The 20017-nt window shown below is 45.7% G+C and overlaps 1 protein-coding gene across 1 annotated transcript in view; it reads right to left on the minus strand.

Annotated features, from left to right (window-relative positions):
• Positions 1 to 5853: 5853 nt before the first annotated feature.
• LRRC75A (leucine rich repeat containing 75A) overlaps positions 5854 to 20017 on the minus strand; it is a 161081-nt gene continuing 146917 nt past the window's right edge. The window contains exon 4 of the mRNA XM_014608005.3: positions 5854 to 8294. Coding sequence (XP_014463491.1) covers positions 7658 to 8294 — 637 coding nt within the window. The 3' untranslated portion in view covers positions 5854 to 7657. The remainder of the gene's footprint in view (positions 8295 to 20017) is intronic.

Raw genomic sequence — 20017 nt, forward strand, 5'->3', positions numbered from 1 at the left:
TGTACACAAAATAGAAAGTATCATAAAACCCCTTTGTAAGTCCATGGTGCATCCCTACCTTGAATACTGTGCCCAGTTCTAGTCCCTACACCTCAAAAAAGATAAAGAAGAACTAGAGAACATCCAGACATGGGCAACAAAGATGATTAGTGGTATGGAAGGGCTTCCCTATCAAGAAGGACTAAAAGAGCTAGACCTGTTCATTTAAGGAAAGGGATGCTGGGGGTGGGGGAAATGACAAGGTACAACAGGGGTCTATCCCCACACCTTGGGTAACATCTCCATCTCAGGACTACCCCCCAACTCTCTTCTGCCACACTCTGATGGAGCAATAATGATGATGTTACTCAGGTGGGAGGCTGCCTATTTAATACCCTAGCACTAGGAGTAGTTATCCACCACTCCAAACCTCACCTACGTAGTGGCCAACACTTCACAGATAGTATACATGTTGAACCCCCAGGGCCAGGGGGTGCAAGTCAATCACCCCCTGTCACTACACCCCCTGGCATTGGGGTTTGCATAGTAGTGTGCCCCACTAAGGGCTCTTTCTCCCCACATAGCCTCATCCCAGTCCACCATACAAACAACAACATAAAGTGAGCCCCTGGGCTATATATAATAGAAGCCCTATAAACCACGCTCGGGCTCCTTAAAACCCCCAAACTGCTCTTTGCACACCAAACACCCCCCAGCTGTGGGTACCTTATAGACTCCTTGAGCCTCATAAACCACAGCAGCAGTCTGGCCATAGCATGCTTAGATAATCCTGCCATGCAGGAACTCTCTTCCCCTACCAGCCTCCACCCTGGGCTTTATACATGCCCAAAGGCCTATCCCCTTCCTGTCAGCTGGCCAGCTTGGGTGGTTGGGCTGTTAACCCATACCCTCCTGGTGCTTGTTTTTTCTGTAAACCCAGGTCTTAAAGGGGCTAGGGTTCCCTGTTACACAAGGGTTTACAAAGTACTAAATGGTGAGGAGAAAGGAAATAGGGATTTATGATTTACCGTCTCTCACAAGACAAGGGCTAGGGGTCACAACACAAAACTAGTAGGTAGTAAGTTTAAAACTAACAAAGGAAGTTTTTCTTCATATCGCGAGTCATTCAGGTGTGGAACTCGTTGCCCGATGTGATTCAAAAAGGGATTGGATCAGTTCTTGGAGGAAAGGGGCAACAGTAGCTAGCTATTGAGCACGGGTGTTAGGGCTGCAACCTCTAAACCCGAGCTTCCCAGACCTTAAATGCTGGAGACTGCAAGTGGGAGAGGAACAGGGGAAAAAACCTTGGTCATAGCCAGTTCACTCTCCCTTTCAGCATCCACTCTCTGCCACTGTGTGACACAGGATACCGGGCAAAATGGACCTACAGTCTGACTCATTAAACAGCAGGTGTTATGTTCATCTCATACGTTGAGTTATTGCTCCTTCAGCTGACATGGAGCTGAATTCTGTACTCCGTTTCAGTGGAGTTCATGGCTTGATATCAAGATAACGAAGATGAGACTCAGGTCCTTCATGTTTGATGTTGTACTGACCCCAGTCTTTGTCTTAAAAGCCTTTGCAAGTGACATGTGATCCATCCAATTGGATACGTTTGCTACCGTGCTGGGTTAATGTGCTTCTGAATTCCTGCGCTGAGCTCTTTTCTTTCTCCTCCACAGATACCTTCTCGTACTTTCCAGGTTGCTCCTCTTCAGCATCCTGTCTGATAACTGAGTCTGGGAAGTGATCCATGAGCTGAGGGCACTTGGGCACTCAGAGTTTTAAACAAATAAAAGCCACATACTGGGAATTGATGCTTTTCTTTCTGGACACGGCACTGCATAGTGCCCTTTATTAAAGACCTCTGTGCTGAGTTTTAGCAGAGAAGTCCAGACCCAACTTCTTGAGCACTCACCAAAGATCTCAGGGTGCACTTTTCAAGAGTCAACAGCACTGTTGACCCCTGTGCTAGTGGGCTAATTTTAGTTTGCATGCGTGATAATTTACCTGGATATCTGTCCTGATCCACATCTCTTCCTGTCCTTTATCAGCTGCTGTCTGCTGATATACTAGTTGTTGCATTCCTCACCAGAGGTGTTTGCATTTCAGCAACAAAGTGCCTTAATCCTAAAGGCTGCAGGTAGTTTTTCACATCTTCCACTGTTCAGAATTTTTTCAGAGGTTTTTAAAGACATTGGGTTTCCTTTTGTGCCAAGCCCAGTGTGTGTCTTAAAGGCCCCTGCAAAGTTTGGCATTGCTATATGGCACTAGAAGTGTGCCAGAAAATTGTGTGCATCTATCTCATGGTATGCTCTTGTCCGGAGGAACAGTCAGTAGTTAGATTTGGAGTAGGAGTGAAGGCTCCTGGGCTCTAATGTCAGACCTGAAGCACACTGTGTCGTTGCCACATGCCCCAGTTTACCCATCTGTAAACAGGGCTTATATGATTTGCCTGAGCCTCTTGCGTGCTGTGGGGGTTTTTACACTTGATTTAATGTTTGTATTTCAACATCATGTGCTCAAAGATGCCAGGAATGCATAAATGATCCTGGGTCAGACAGTGTCACTTGTTCAAGCATCAGCCCTACTTGGGATTGACCTTTTGTTATGGGTGGTCTGAAGCCCTAGCCAGGACCTGTCCAGGAAGGCAATGAGGCACGGTTGTGTTTGCTGGAAGCTGCTCTCCACGTTGGGAATCCTTTCTTTTGTATTTCCTACGAACAAAGACCTGTGGAGGAACGCAAGAACACAGAAGGGGGCTGCTGGGATACTCGGGGGTTAAAGGAGAGCCTCTTGCACAAGGGGAGGCTAGAAGAGCTTGGCTTGTTTATCTTATCAAAATAAAGTGGGGGCTGCGGGGTGCAGTTGCTGTCTATAAATGCAATGGGGGGCAAACATCTAGGAGGGAGGAAGGATAATGTTGGCACAAGAACAACTGTGCAGAGAGTAGATGCTAGTATGTTTAACCTGGAAAGTCAAGGCAGCCTTCTGCCCATCATGGCAACGAGGTCCTGGAGCAGCCTTCCAGGAGGAGCAGCTGGGTTAAAAAAATTTAACTAGGTTCAAGATGAAGCTTGATCATTTTATAGAGGGGTGGCTGTTTGTTGGGGGACTCTCTGCAAAGAACTGGATTCTGCCCAGGAGAACATAACAGAAAAAACGTAAGAACCATTTACTGGGTCAGACCATAGGTCCATTTTGCCCAATATCTCATGTCGCACCGAGACAGAGAATGGACGTTGAAAGGGAGAGTGAACTGGGTGTGACCAGGGCTTTTTCCACTGTGCCTCTCACTTGAAGCCTCCAGCTTCTAAGGGAAGCCACCCTCCTAGTTTTGTTTCACATTGCATTAGTGTTGTGTGCGCTCAACTTGCCATCGGCCCAAGTATGTGCGTATTTTTTAGGTACAGGTTAGTCACCACCTGTGTGATACTGTGACTCTGAAGATGCAGCAGAGCTGGAAATCTCTCAGTGACTGTGAGTGATGTAGAAAATAGCTTGCATATGTCTGGCCCTCTCCTTCTGAGAACTTTACTTTGTGGTTAAAGAGGGCAAACTTGCCAGCAGTGCCCAAGTGCTGCTTCGGTGACTTTTGAAGAGGGGCCTTCAGATAACATTCACAAATCCTGCCACTCTGAAAGAGCTGCATGCAAATGGATATGGAAACTGAGGCATAGAGTGGGGAAATAACTTGCTCAAGGTCACACCAGGGGTTAGCTGAGAATGTGTCCCCAGGTTTTCCAGTGCTGTAGCTTCCCACAGGCTCATGCTTGCTCCATTTGTGCTGATTTTCGGGTATGGAAGGTTTTCTTGGTGCTTTATTGCAAGGTTTATTATTGCTTGCTAATATGTTTTGTTGCATTTGAGAAGAGAGAACTGGAGAGAATAGCAGGGTGCGTGCTGGGGACTGGAGTCGGTATTGTGTACTGTGCAAGTCTGATATTGTCTCTTCATAGATGGATGTATAATGCCACACAAGCAAGCTGGGATCTGAAAAGATGTGCTGTCTGCTGTGATACGGAGACAAGCACGTTTACCTGGGTGGCAGGCTTGCTCTGTGCGTTTCTTCCCCTGCATTACTATAGCATGGTTGATTTTCTCAGAGCTCTGTTCTTATGCATCCTAACAGTTACAGGGAGCTTTAACGTGTCATGACATGCCATTTTTTTCAAAGCTGCAAATACTGCAGTGAAATGTAATGAGCTTATTTAGTGAATAAGGAAAAAAAACTAGGATTTTGTTTCTTTTATTTAGTTTTGAAAGGGAAACGCTGCTCACTATTGAAGTACACTCAGTCAGATGGCTTCCTGGTAGAAATCGAGAGGACCCTGACCACAGCGCAGAACATCAGTGAGCTCAGAGCAGCGGACCTGCAGGTCAAAATGTTGCTGGTGTGACTGTATTTAAGTCATGGAAATAGCCAACTTGGCTGCAGTAGTGTTACTTTAGATGTACAGCAGTGTAACCGAGGACAAAATGTGGTGTAAGCAGCTGCACTGGTATAAGTGAGTACAACGGGGCTTCTTCTGTTGTGTTAGCACCTACCGTGGATTCAGTACTCCGTTGTACAGAGAGCTACGTGTGTTCAAACAGCGACCGCTATCTCGTAGAGATCTTGTTTTCAGCAGAGACTAGTGAATTAATTCCACAGGGTAGACTATAGCTCTTCTGTGGAAACCAGGTTTCTAGTAAGCAACATCCCTCCTGCATTCAGTAAATCTTGACTGGTGCGGGAAAGAGGATGCCTAGTCCCGCAAGGAGCAGTGTCATTTCTTGCTGATTAGGTCTCTGTGCCCAGTCACCATGAGTTGTAGTAGTGGTGCAAACTGAGTGCCCAGAAAAGCTGATACTTGTGCTAGGAGAGTTAAAGCCTAAATGTATTTTTCAGCATTATTACCTCATAGCAGCCGCAGGTTCTGCATTGGTTTTGCTCCAGTTCACATGCGGTTGATGCTGAGAAGCATCAAGATTGGACGCTTCTCTTTGTTCCCTTCCGTTCTGCGCAGTCCACACAGGCTGGGTGAATGCTTTTCACCACGCGAGCCAGAACTGGGCAGAAAGGAACCCTGCTGGGGAGATAAGGCACGTGCTCTTAAGTTTCTCGACAACCCTCCAAAAATCAGAACAGTGCAATCTAGCCCAGGCTTCTGAATAAAGACCTTGCTGGTTGTGGAAGCTGCATCCTTAGGACTCTGACCATTTAATTTCTGTCTTAGCGGCTCCACACTGTGTGAAATACCATACATATTCATTCAAAACTCGTGGTTCTCCTCTCAGACTGACAATGAGAAGACAGTCTCCAACTGCTGTGAGCAGCAGGTTTGCTGAGTCCCAGTTAATCATCAAGTGAATGGTGCTCAGCGTAGGCTTCCCTGTTGGAAACAACCCGACGCTAATGTTAGTACGGAGGTCTAGGAGCATGCAGAGCTCTGAGAGCTGGAAATCCTGCCTTTAACGTCTTCCTATTCAACTGTGTGGGCCAAACTTCCTTTAACGTATCTGGACCAAATTCAATCCAGATGTAAGTAGTGCAGCTCCGCTGACAATCAAGCTTTCTTTTTGTAGACAAGTATTCTCATGTACAGATGTGATTTACACAATATATATATACAGTGCTAAGGGTTTAACACTTGCGCTGTTTTATACAGGTGTCAGGATGTTACAGTCGTCCAAGAGCCAAATTACCCTGAAGCTTGTTTAGGGAGGGAGGTGCCAAATACAAAAGATTTAGAAAGCTACAGTATTTACAGTGTTAATCTAATATGCCTTTAGACTACCCCAGCAGATTTCCATCAGGCTGATATTACTAACCTTCCTCATGTGGATTGTGGTACCAGTTGTGTGAAACAAATACAACCTCCAGTCAAGGCATCTATTAAACATTGTCGTTTATTTTGATTATGGATAGTGCCTTTATTTCAAATAGAATAGTTTACTCACTGCAAAGTTGTATGCCTGTTGAAAAGAATTAGCATTTAAAAAAGTCTTGGATACATGCAAATTATATTGAATTTTGCCAGATTTAGTAAAACGAGAAGCAGAGCCTCTTCTAAGTTAGCTACTTGCATATGAAGGAGAAGCAGCAACTGGCAGTGTTAAGCCCCTCTGGAAAAGGCATGCAGATTTATAGTGCAGGGATATGATGTAGACAGAGCCGAGGGGAAGACTGAAAATTTTGAATGCAATTGAACCCAGAGAAAACCAAGCCAAAAGTTTTGCCATTCATGCCTGAGCCAGAGAGTTGGTGCAGTAAAGCTATTCAAAGAAAGGGACTCTAGCGGAAAGCCAATTGGCTACATTTTATGCCAGGAAATTGTTTGATCCTTGTAAATGTATTAAAATTCTAGAAAGTGGAGATGGGTCTTGCTGCGTTTCAGATCCTTCCTCCACTCTTATCCCCTCCCCAAATTTAGTGGAAATTAAGATCTGGGTTCAAACCCTGCAGCAGGAGTCCCATCTCTGCTGTAACGTGGTCCATTTGCTGTCAGCAATTCAAAGCTGTTCCTCTTCTAAAAATTTTTAGAAACAAAGCACTTCTGGTCACTGGGAGGAAGGAGGGAGTCAAATGACCTAAAAGCCTTGCAGAGGCCTTCAGCTGACTGACGCCTGACTACCCCAGCATGGCAGTGTATAAAAACCTCCTTTGGAAAGGGTTTGTTTTTCATTTACAAACATTCAGTACTGTGATAAGCATCTGGCAGTTTTTTCCCTTTTCTGCATCTCGAGACAGATGTGAACTACAAGCCGTGAGCCCAACTTTGCAGATGGCCCCCCGAGTCTCTAAAAACAGACCCAATGCCACTCTCAGATCCGCTGACGTAAACCCCAAGTAATGACATGGAGATCACGAGTTATCTGGGGTTCACAGTGGCATGACTAAGAGCAGAACTGGGCTTAGGGTTTGGCAAAGTCAAGGTCAGTTTGCTGGTCCAACTCCTGTTAAGGCTAAAGAGAGAGACAGTGGTTCTGGATTGTGAATAGAGCTAAGGAAGCAGGAACTTGAGTGGAAGTGCACCTTTCTGCAGGTGCCCAGCACGAAGAATATGCACCGGTTACATGGTGCTTGTTGCACAGACCCTCTACAAAGGGCTGAATTTCCTCCTCACTGCTTGGCAGCTGGTGCAGGGAAAGATCCCTACTTGTTTTTACTAATCAAGCACGATACCTTGCAATGCCAGTTGAGAAAGGAAAAAGGTTTAATTTTTGTCTCTGCAAGAGTCCTCTTTGGGACAACAGCAGCCTGTCGCTCACATACGAGAGAGAGGCTATTTGAAAACCAAGATTTTGGTATTAATGATCTCTCTTCCAAAAAGGAAATCCTTCCTGCAAAGTCTGTTCTGTTTTCTTCGACTTCTGTGCTATTTAAGGGGCTGGTATTACGACACCACAGAGACCAATGTTTTTGGAAAGAGAGAAAGCATAGCGCATCACTAATGTTTAAAAATATGTGGTCAGCTTTAAAAAATATAGGTATACAATGATCACATTTATGTTCTGTATGAAAAGAAATAAGACGACATTTGCAAGGATGAGAGAAATTGCCAGTCTCAAGTTCTCAAAGCATTGTATAGAAATCTGAACATGTAAATCAACCCTTAATAACCTTCATAGTTGAGGTATCAGTTTTAAAGTGTCTCTGTGTAAAGTACCCAGCCCGGTGATACACAGCCGAACATCATGTTTGAGATGTCACTGCAGCTGTCACGCAGGCAGCCTCCTTCTCGGAGTCGTGTTTATTTGGCAGTGTCCCGACCTCCGTTGTTCGGTCTGGCAGGGGCTGTCTGGAGCCTGTGTTGTTGACCTTGTCGGGTTCATTTCTGCCTCCATCACCTAAGCACGCATCCTCCTGACTCTCTGCCAGGCCATCCTGGCTTTCCAAGTCACTCATCTGGCCCTCTCCAAACTCCAGGATGGTCGGCAAGTTGCCCTGTTTCGGGCATCGTTTCCGTAGGCTGACCAGGAAGGGCTGTGGCAAGGAAAAGATGTCCACGTTGTTGCCCAGATCAATCCAAGTCACCCTGGGAAACTTCTTCAGGTCCTTCAGCGTTTCTGTCAGATCCCGAAGGACGGCTTTTGTGAGCCGGTTCCCATTCAGGGCGAGCGTGGTGAGATGAGGCAGAGCACTGAGGACAGGCAAGAGTTGGAGGAGCATCTCATCGGTCAGTTCGGTGAAGCACAGCTCCACGCTGTCAATGTGCTCTGAGCTGTGCTGGAGGTACAAGTTGACACGGTCCAGATCTTTCGGGGTCAGTGGGATGCCGGACAGATCTACCGTGTTGTCTGCGGGCTTCCCCACCAGGATAGCTTTCAAGCTGCAGAGAAATGACAGAAAGGTTAACAAGGGGCAGGTGCAGTTGCTGATAAGCATGGCTTCCCGGAGCGGGGGGCGGTGGGATTCTTTCAAATAAGACCCACAGCAGCAGGATGGTAAACACCAGCCTCTTTCAGTGCCAGGAGTTTTAAGTCCTGTTTTGTGTTGAGGGGAAAAAGTAACTCATTGCAAAGCCATGCAGCTGAATACTGGAAGCCTTTTAAAGTCACAAAAATAGGAAGTGATAGGAAGCAGTTGCACAGAAAAACAGGAAAGGTAATGGCATGACAGTGCTAATGTATGGCATTTATCTGCCTTGGTAAAGTGTGTTGCATTGGGTGAAAAGCATGATAATTTTTGCTTCTCCCTGTATTATAAAGGAGAAACCTGAAATGACAAGATGAAGCATATTTAGCCTAAAGACCACATCCATGGTGACCTAGCACCTGGATGGCCTGACTCAGTCTAAATTGAAAGCCTCCCATGATTTAGTCATAATAACCATAGTACCCTTCAGCCTTGGAGACCATGGAGATGAGCACTACGTTAGTGCTTTTGATAAAACAGCCCTCTTGAGGGCCATGTGGCGGTTGATTCGTGTCTGTGCCAGACTGGATTTACACAGATGAACAAAACGTGGACATGCCTGCAACAGGGACCCAACCACCTGTCACCAGCTTAACTAACTGTCATAGCTGAGGACTTTCCACTAATTAATTATTCTGCATGAACTGGGGAACTGAGGAGTTCCATGCATGTTAACGACTCCTATCAACTTAGTTAGCTAATGTTTCTCATCTGTTGCAAGGGCAGGCGTGAGAGCTTTGTGCCAAAACAGCAAGCTGCAGGAAGCCCCCAAATTTCATTATGCTCCGAGCTGAAAAACAGTTTTGTCAAGCTACTGTTTTGTCAAACCTTAGCAATTCTCTTTATCTAAGGTTTTGTTGTTAATTTGCTGTGTTAATCAAGATGGAAACAAACCCTTTCTCTGGTGTTTTTTAGACTGTGGAGAATGACTAGAGCTGAAGAGCGTCCTAGAAATCTTAGAGAGAAGTCAATGCAACTGCCTTCATGCTAGTGCTGTTGATTTACTCACTCCACAGTGCGGTGTGAGGTCTAGCTCATCTCTGGAAATGTTTTTGTTGCCTAGGCCTAGGATTTAAGGCTGCACATGTTACTTATTGAAGACAGAGGAGCACCCTAAGGGCTCCAGCGGTGAAGATCTTTTTGCTCAAGGCCTGGTAGGGACTGATAGACTACACAGTCCACGTAAGCAGATATACAACCTCATGGTATGATGCTCTGCCTGAAAACGCTAGAGTAAATTTTCTCAGGGCGGTAGCTAAGCAGGATGGAAGGAAACAATTAAACATTTCCTCCTCATAAAGCAAAGGTTTGGGGTTATTTTTAAACCTCCCTAATGCCGCATGCAATACTCCAGTGTCCCAACATGGACTGCAGAGTTCAGAGAGCTGCTTTCTGGGCATTTTTCTGTTTTGTGACCCAGGACTTAGCAGGACTTAGTCCAGGACCCAGGACTTAGCAACATGCTTGCTGACAGCAAAGCTGCCATGGCTCTCTGTTATCTCCCATTTCAGATATGACCTTTGAATACATTGGTGCTGGCTGCTTTCCACTGGCATTTTCCAGAGAGCAGGAACCCAAAGGACTCGGCCCCTTGAAGCCTGTACTAAACACAACTGATACACTGATTATGATTTTGGTAAATGGGTCTCTGAGTGCAACTATCCTAAGCGATACAGGAAAAATGTGAAATTTCAGGGCAGGTCGTGCTCTAAGGTTTAGCCAAGTCACTGTAGTCACCCCAATCCATGCTGGTATAATGGACAGCCGTGCCTCTACCTCTGTAAAGTCAAGAGCAGATGGGTTTTGAGTATTCTGCTGGTGTAGATACCTTTAGTCCTTTGACAGCTTCGATGTTCAATTCTTAATATGGTGTGGGCTGTATCTGTTCCACGCCGAGAAGTGAAAGGGATGTTTTGTACACTGTGATGCCTGTCACCATAGGGAGCACAACAAGGGGTGATGCATAAGGCTGCACAGAGTATTTCAGACCTCTTGGCAGGCGCTTCGCTGTCCTGAACTCCCTTTACCTGCAGGCAGAACTAGACCTGACACAACAAAAGGTCTGGAAAGGAAATCTGAAATGACACTCCCTGCTTAGGAGGCATGAGAATGGAGGTTCAGGGCCATCGCTGTGCCTGCAAGGCTTTACCTAAATGCCAGCTGTAGAAAATTCACCAGCAAATACAGGCCCAAGATCTGCCCTAAGTCCTATATTCTCACCAAGAGGCTCTGGGATTCTCGGAGCTCACAGACTCTGAATAGTCAGGCAGCACCATTATGCCAGTAATTAAGTCTCTTTGGAACTTGTGTAAGGCTTTCTCTTGAACTTGAGCTAAGGTAGTCCTGCTGACAATATTACGTGCAGTTCACATTTCTCCCCCCCTCCAGAATGAACAGTTTGAAGCAGTGGAGCCAGATGCACGAAGTGCAGGCATGTGCTACGGGTGTAGATAAGTCCATTAGCATAATATAATGGCCCTAGTGTGGGTGCAGCTTTACCATTATAAAGGTGCCATGAACTGCTACAGTTTGTCTTCCTGTTCACACACAAGCTCTGTGATCAGTTATTTGATACCAAAATGACTGTGTTGACGTTAACGAATGTACTGGAATAAAGAGTGATTTGGAAGGAGGTAGCATCAACCCCCAAGCAGCACAGCGAAGTGGGTACAAACCACTGAGCACAGATCTGAATTAACTATGTGTGCTGCTCCAAGTCTGCAAGCAAGGGTGTGTGCCACAGTTTTGCTAGGGGCATCGCTGAGCCATCGTTCTTGCTCTGCCTTTGGAAGTAGATCAGGCTCTGGTTTTGCAAAAGAGAAAACTGAAGTACAAAAGCAAAGGGATTTTACTCAAGGTCACTGAGAAAGCCAGGAAGAGCATGCTGGCCAAGAAACTCTTAATTCTCCTTGCACATGCCTCTTGCTGGGATGCACCTTTTATGCATCCCAAATGGAAGCAGAAGCCCTTGTACATTGCTGCCCTTTAGGGGGTGACATGGAATCCTTTTCCCACACTCCTTTTGCACACATCCACTCCCAAAACACGTCCCACATCCCTTGTTTTTAGGGGATGTTATTAGCTAGACTGGATAGGCATCTGGCTGGGGTCATCTGACCCCAGCACTGTTTTCTGCCTAGGCAGGGGGTCAGACTTGATGATCTGTTGGGGTCCCTTCTGACCCTAGCGTCTAGGAATCTATGAATAAGTTCAGAGCTAACATAATCAGCTGACTAGTGCTGCCCCCTCCCTATGGCGCGAGACCACAAGGGGAAATTGCATTTGTGTGTGTGTTTAAGCAGTTTAATCTTTTGTCCGCTCCCTCCCCACTTTGGCCCAATTCCTTCTTTTAATGGAGAACCAGGGTGGGCAGGGTGTGGTTCTGCCCGAGTGCGATATCCTTACAGTACTGCTGAGTAGCCTGAAAGCTGCAGGCTGCTTCACATGTGGTTTTGATTAGCAATTCGACCTCGCTTCTCCTGGCTCTTGCCAGTGCTCCATTAAGCCTCTGTGAACCCCTGACTGGACGCGTGGCATAAAAAAAAAGACTCGTAAACGTGATTTGAATGTGGAAAACCGGTCTGTTTCTCACTCAGGATGGTTTCCTGGCAGCTCTAGGACATCAAGGAGAATGAGTGTGAAAGCTGGAACCAACAGCCATGGATCACTTGCAGGGAATTAAGATTACTGGCTGTTTACAACCTGTGATGTGCCAGGGAACACAGTTATCAGGTGTTATAGCACAACCCCAGAATAGCAGAGAACATGTTGGGGAGAGGGAGGAATGAGAAGCCCCATGCCACCTGGTTGTAGAAGCCGGGTGCTGGGTAGGTTAAGACTCACTGCCCTCCTTCCCTGCTTTCTGGTGCAGAGTAAGTTTTGCCCAGGGTGCAAATTACACCTCTACAGTTCCAGCATCAAGCAGCCACCTATCTATTGGATAGACTGCTTAACACTTGCACAAAGTTGGAACAGAGCAGCCTAGTGAATAACTGCTTAGCAAAGAGGATAACAACCTGGTTGCAATCTGGTCTCTAGTGTAGTCAGCTCAGTTTAAAAATTAGCAACTACATTTAAATGCCTGGTTCCACAACTGCTGTGTAAAAGGGTGTTGGCAGTGGAGTGGGAGATCGAAGATGCCAGATCATTCGGGCTGCAGAAAGGGAAGTGCAAAGCTTTTATTGCCATCATTTTGGTCTGCTTGATGAGAGCAGCTATTCCTGAACAAGTGGCAGCAAGAAATGTATGACCTGCTTCACCAGATCTCATTTATGACACACACTGCCTTTTTTTCCCCACTCCCAATAATTATACGAGCCAGAGCAGATAAGGAAGAGTAGAACTGAAAGGTCTCTGCTCTCTCCCTCTAAAGAGGCCTGTGTAGCCCAAGTTGAAAGAGAATGTGCATTTGTTTCAGCTGTGTCGGAGTCTACAAGTAGTATGTGTAGGAAGAGAGACGCTTCCACACAAAAGGATAATAATCATACACACATGCACAGACCACTCAGGCACATAATAGCCCGCGCTCTGTAATTTCCCAGATACAGGTAGAGTATACCAAGTGCCATTTGAAATCCAGGCACAGCACTGTTTGCAATTTGTACCCTGTTTCAGGCACTTTAGTGTTGGCTTCCATAGCCATGTTTGTGTGCGCGTGTGTGTACGCTCCTAGATGTGCTTTTTGGAGCAGGCCTGTCCCCCTCCTCCCTCTGCCCAGCCAAATGGAGCCCTGCTAGATCTGGCCCACGGTGGGACTGGCTGCTGCCTATTCGGCCCGCTGGCCAAAAAGGTTGAGCACCATTGATCTAAACAGTCGTGAGAGGGTCAATACTGACCCAGCCATGATTCAAACCTTGCCTAGAGGTGAAGGGCTGGATTTCCTCAGCAACACTAGGGCTTGGCATGTTAAAAACTGCATGGATGCATTGTCTCATTACCTATCCCCTGACCGCACCGACCAGGTTTATTGCTTCCCTTGCTGCTGTAGTCGGACCTGTTGGGAAAACACTGAGATCTGCTGGGCAAAGCTGCTACATACTATACCTACAAAATATGCTCTGGATTGTCTGCGCAACACCGAATTGCAGTAACTTAAAATGAAGGCGGTAGGTGTTTCTATTTACACTGAAGATCTTGTCAACCATTTGTCCCTGGCCTCCCTTGGAGTGACCAGCTATATACAGAAAGGGACTCTTGTACAGATGACCTGTGGTGTTCAGCAGTAGTCTGAAGCTGGAGTCCAAAATGTGATTTATCTGGTTCTGCTGGAACAGGCTCTTGGCTTTATCAGGTCAGGCTGTTAACTTATCAGGCTGTGCTTTACTAGGAGATGAGCTTATTTGATTGCACGGATGATGCCTGACTTTGATTCATTAAGCTATAATTTTGACTCAAGGTATGAGGCTGCCTGCTTTGATGAGGAAACAGAATTGATTCAGGTGACAGAGGAAATATAAATAGGATACAGGCCTAGTTTAATAGTATATGCATGTTTTGGAGTGAACTGCAGGCAAGGTTAGCCTACAACTTATTAACTGTGGTGTGAGACTTATGGGTTGTCTTAGTCACACAACATATCTGTCGGCCAAAGAAATACTGTATTTTCTCACACACAACACGCCCTAAAATATAATACACATCTTGTTTCTGAAAGGCAGAATGAAGCGGGGGAAAGGCCTTGTAGTATCTGAGTAGTAGCAAGTGGGAAGTGGAGCCTGCTCATTGTCTGTTCCCAGTGGATCACGGCAGATTTTACTTTTGGCTTCAGCCAGTAAATGGCAGAACCTGCTCTGACTGTTTTCTCGCACATAAAGCGCACTCCAATTTCAGCAGCTGGTTTGGGGGAGCGGGAAGGTGAATGCTGTTGGAGAGAAAATATGGTACTCCCATGTGGGTGCCACAGGCAGTAATGAAATCATACTTCTCAGGCAGTCCGATCTTATGGTGTTGAGCGCAGTATAGATATCTAAGTAACAGCCTCCTTTGCCGCTGCTATTCTCATTAGCACATATCTACCTAGACAGAGTGGATATAAAAGCAAGCACTTGAACTTATGTCTGCAAATTGCATGCGGGTGGACAAAGGGAAATGAAATCTCAGAAATGAAAATGTAAAGTTGGTAAGGCATTCACAATGGTTCTCTGCTACAGGAGCTTTCCTTAAAAGGCTAAAGTAGTCATTTCAGCGTGGCAGCCTAGACACATGGTAGGTCAGTCCTCACTAATGTTTAATTACCAAATCCCAGATTGGATAGGGCCGGGAGGCCACAAAAGGTTCAGGCTCCTTCCACTCCAGGCTCAGCTGAACACGACAGCTGCTTGCTGTTTTCAGTTTCAATTTGTGCTGTGGCAGTGTCTTTTAGATGTTTTATCCTGGTGGGAAGGTAGCTTGCATCAGAGAGTCACCAGGTCCGGGAGGGTCTGCCATCCCTTGTGCGAAGGAAACGATGCAATAGGAGCAAGCTCCTGGCCTTTTATCCTCCTCCTGTTAGACTAGTGATTGCATGTAGTGTGGCCTGTGCTAGGGGAGCACCTGACAAGCCAGGAGAATTAAAACATATTTCATTTGTGGCTCAGCAACCCCTTTATGCACTCACGTGGGGCAATCTCCTCTGCTCCAGGGGCCTGTCACCGTGTCAATCATGGGCTCTGGCTGTGGAATATAAGGCTCTGTCCACACTCGCTTCATTGCTGATCTAAAGAATACAAAGTCTCTTCCCTTCCTTGCCACCTGCAAACAGCCTAATGCAATGAATTAGCTGCACAAACATTGTCATTATCTAACGGTACTGGCTTTGTGACTAACACACACAACTTAAATATCTAGGCTCCCTGGGATCAAAACTTTGAATCCCAAGAGGTTGAGCTTACTGCTCTGTCCAGCTCTGCTCTCTCAGAAATCGATGGTAGTCTTAGCACTGACTTCAGTAACAGCAGTTAGATCAATGTGGAGGCTTTTGAAAATGCGATGCTAAGTGAGTTGTCCAGAGTCACAGAGGGAATCTATGGAATGACTGCGAACCGAGCCCTAGGTTTCCAGGCCAGTACTTCAATCATAAGATCATCCATTTATAGTAAGTGTTTTGACTAAATCCAAAATAAAAATGCTTATAAATGTCTGACTTGTAACAATTATTATCCAGGAGATTTTTTTTTTATTAAGCATTTTGAATACCGTTTTTCCAGCCCTTGGTCAATTTTACACTGAGTAATACAGTTTGACTTACACAAAGTTGCAACCTTTCCTAACTGTTTAATTCTATGTAACCATAAGTTGGAGGGGTGTTGTGATTTATGCTCATGACTACAGGTTTGGCAGCGCAACAAAGACCCAAGGCAGCTCATGCAAATTTTGATCAGTACAATATGCAGAACCGTTTCCTTGGCTTGTGCTAGGGCAGCTTTGTGAAACGTGACAGCAAGCCAGGAAATTAAGAAAAGTACTTCCAGCCGCTTTCAGCTTGCGCCAATTCATATAATCCTTCTTACTAAAAATAATAAGAGAAACCTAGGCTTAATGCTAATGTACTGCAGGTTGCGCTGGGGAGAATTGTTCCTGGATCTCAGACCAGTCACATGAACCCAGAGTTAAGTTCAGTTTAATTATGCAGACCCGTTCCAGTCTGCAGCACTCCAAAAAGTCTTTACATTTAGGACAATGAATTTCTGTTCTACAAACATAAAAAGGCTGGTTGGGTGCCAAACATATTCAGAGTTGTTCAAGGGAACATTTAATAGTTTCTTTTACTTTGTCTCTTTAGAACAATGTCCCCTTTCCTCCAGATATTTCTTTCTGTTCAAACTATTTTTACACAAAACAAAGTCTCTTCTGAAGAGGTTTTTGACAAATGCATCATTGATTTAAATAATTTTAACCATCCTGTTGTACCTCAGCGGTGGCCATGGCCCCGAACCTGGACCGAGGAACAAAGAATCTCATTGCTCTAATATAATCCTCTCAAAATTATAAAAGCACTGATCGGTGTCCACTCGTGGCTGGAAGTCAGGATGACGACAGAAACAAAAAGGAGAAAGATGCATCATTCCTTGAGATACATCAGGCATGCACACACACAATGATGTCATAAATAACGAGGTTGCAAATGATGGAGTAGTCATGTCTGCCCTTTAATAAGGAGTGAGCATAAAGCAGTGCCTTACGACAGAGCTGGGAGTCTTGTCTCTTGGCTTCCGTTCATAACACTGTCACTAGCTTGGTGCGCAATCTTTGACAAGTCATTAACCTCTCCCTGCTTCAGTTTTACCTGTAAAATGGGGATGTGTTTTACTTATATCCTTAGAGTACTGTCCAGCTTCTGTTGTAAAGTGTTTTAGGATCCTTGGCTGAAAGTCAGTAAAGAAAAGCAAACTTTACTATTAACCTTTTTGCACTGGTCATTGGTTTTCATTCTATAGCCCTTGTACATGAATCATGGAGTTTTTACATGATTACACTGTTACAAGATTATTTTGTAGCGTCCCTCCTTATAGCTAGGCAAAGTCAAGACAGTGGCATAATTTTGGTCATTTATTTCATACTGACAGTGATTATCTCCACACAAAAGCCATCTGCTACCTCTGACCCTTTTCTGTAGTCTTGTTAGCTTAAAGAACACCAGCTTCCTTTCCTTCTCCGAAGAAAATGCATACCTGCACTTGGTGTATCACAGTGGAAAACAAACCTGCACAGGCTGATCTTCCTCACTAGCAATGTTTGGAAACAAACCTCATGCTATAGTAAATGGAGCATCATCTCCATAACCCCTGTGCTAATACTAACACTTGGTATAAGTTTACCCTGCTTCCAGGTGCATCCCCAAACAAGTAAGAGCCCTGGTGATACAACATTGCTCACCTGCTCCTAACGCACAGAACTACAAAATAGCATTGTGGAGCACACCAAACAGGCCTGGTGCAACACCAGATGCTCTGTAAACTTAGGGTGACCATATTACTTTTAAGAAAATCTGGGCTAGGAGGCCTCCGTGGCCAATCTCACCGAATGGAAGTGACCGCAGCGCTTCATCCAGCACTCGCACTCCCCGGCCAGCACTGGTAGGGGGGTACCAGCACTTCCACCTGCCCCTCCTGCCCGTCGCCTAAGTGGGGAGCATGGTCTGTCAGGGGGTGCACCAGCACTTTCAGGGGGTGCACATGCACCCCTGTACACCCCCTACACGTTGCCACTGTGGTCACCCTATGTAAACTGCATTGGTACTGGAACTGTTCTATAATCATTTGCTAATAAAGGAGTTTCCAAAGTGGCCTTAGCATTATCGCCCTGGACTCTAAAACAAACATTGTTATTTCCTGTGCCAGTTTTAGCCTATGTTTAGGTAGCAGGCTGGCTTTCACAATGGTGGCTTCACTTGTGGCCTTTCTTTTGGGCTGCTTAGGTGCAGAAAGACACTTCCGTTTTCATAATACTAGTTTTTCACTGGCATTTTCAGCCAGAACGATTTACTAAGAACTTCTAAATGGCCGGCAGAAACAGAATCCAGAAAGACAGATCCCAGCCTGCTGCTCCAGGACAGAGGGTCTACAATGTTGCTGGTGAAACTTTTAGGCTGTTGGTTTTTGCTGGCAAATTATTATTTGTGTGTGCTCCTTTGCTTTCTTGACACTTGAACCTCTGTCCTGTGGCCCACTTCTGAGGTTTTCTCTTTACATGTGTAACCTGCAGAGTAGCTCTCTGTATCGAGTTAGCCCTTCTGACAGGAGGATGGGGGTGGGTCCCTGCAACACCCTAGAAGTGTGGACAAGTGGTGTCGCTTCTATTTTAGCAAAGACCACATGGAGGCAGAAGAAGGACTGGATTTTTTACTGCAGTGCCAGCTAATTTGCAAGCCCAGTTTTTAGATAACTAAGAGGAGGACTGTCTGTTTTCACCATAATGGCAGTCAGCAGCTGATGCTTCTGTCAACTTCACTCTAGTCTTAGGTGTGTGTGTTAGTTAAGTTTTTGGCACTGCATAATTAGGGCCACATTTCAGAAGTTTCCACCAAGCAATGTAAGCCCAAAGCCACCCAGGAGGTTAGTGGCAGAGTTTGGTATAGAACCCAATTCCCTCAAGACCATCCTGCAGGGTGAACTGGATGAGCCAGAATATAAGACCGAACTTCATACTCCTAATCTTATAAAAATGTGTCATCAGCACATCAGTAGCCCGCAAGATGAAGGCCTTGTCTAAGATGCGATCTGCACTGCGTTGTCTGCCTACCTTGGGGCTCCAGTTGAACTTCTGGGGACGACTCACCCTTCTGAGATCATCAAAACCTTCCTGCAGCACCGTGGTTTACTGGGATCTCTCTCCGTGTGCTGTCTTGGGCCAACACTACCTTGCTGATGAGCTTGCATGGCAGAAGTCTGATCCTGAAGTTTAACTGAATCGGTTCAGCAAAGTTCAGCCTGCTATACAGACTTCTTCCGAGCCTTTCTGATGAATGTTCCTGGGCCATTTGAAAGCAGTTTCCTGAACCATTTGCCCTGGCAGCAGTGAGTAGGTGGAGTGTGCAGGAGAACTTATCCAGGCTACCTTTGTGCCTCCAAAGTCTCGCTTTCTTTTTATCCCTGCTGGATACCTTGCAGCTCTATCTGAATGTCTCTTGCTGGGAAACATATCAGCATGTGTGTGGAACGATGTAAAAATCAGAAGTTGGAGACTCTCTTAAAACGCTTGCAAAATTTGGTGAGTTTCCCCCCCCAGCATGATTTTTGATGGGGTATAAAACGTAAATACGGGGAAGCTAGGCTTGTCAGGGGAATTATTTTCTTAACAAAGACTCTCAGTGATTTAAGTTTCCTTTTCAAACCAGGAGGGCTGGCCAGTAGCAACCATTGGATGTGAATCTGATCAGTGACCACAGACTTTGGAAATAGGACAAGCACTAAATTCAGACTGAAATGCTTTTCCAAAAGATCCTCTCACAGTGGAAGTTAGCCAAATGTGACAGACAAAGCGTTGGCCTGACTGGCAGGAGGGAAGCAGTCGCTTAGGGCAGGGAAGAATCACCAGGAGATGAAACATTATTTGGCAGTGACAGTTGTGACTACCCTCTGAAAGGGAGGACATGAGGGTAAGATCACAGCCGTTCCACAAGGCGCTACTCAGCATCAGTCAAGAGAGTAGAGGTCTGCCTGTCCTCTACAGAAAGCCAAATTTAGATATGTATTTTTCTTGGCTGCCTGGACAAAATACATAGCTGTTACACTCTTACCCAGGCTACATCACTGCTCCCCAGCTGTTTTGTTCTGGCTGCAAAGACACAAATAAGTTGTGTGCATAGCATTGGATGGGTTAAGGAAAGGGACAGAAGGCACCTGATTCTTGATTCAGTCTGCAAGTTTCTGCTGCTTCTGTTATGGTGGTAAAGTTTCAATGTACTGAGATCCTTGCAGCAGACTCTTCCTCCATTTGCTGCAGTCCTGGACGATAGTCTCCTATGGTTGATGTCAAAGTTACATTTTTTCAAGTTGGCCTTGAGGATGTCCTTGAAGTGCTTTCTCTGCCCTCCTCTTGACTGAGCTGGGAGAATAAAACTTGCTTTAGGAGTCTGGAGTCAGACATCTGGATGCCATGGCCAGCCCAGCAAAGTTGATGTTGGATAATCATCACCTTGATGCTCATGGGGTTTGCTTG

This window comes from Alligator mississippiensis, chromosome 14, assembly GCF_030867095.1.
Source record: "Alligator mississippiensis isolate rAllMis1 chromosome 14, rAllMis1, whole genome shotgun sequence".
Classification (NCBI taxonomy): Eukaryota; Metazoa; Chordata; order Crocodylia; family Alligatoridae; genus Alligator; species Alligator mississippiensis.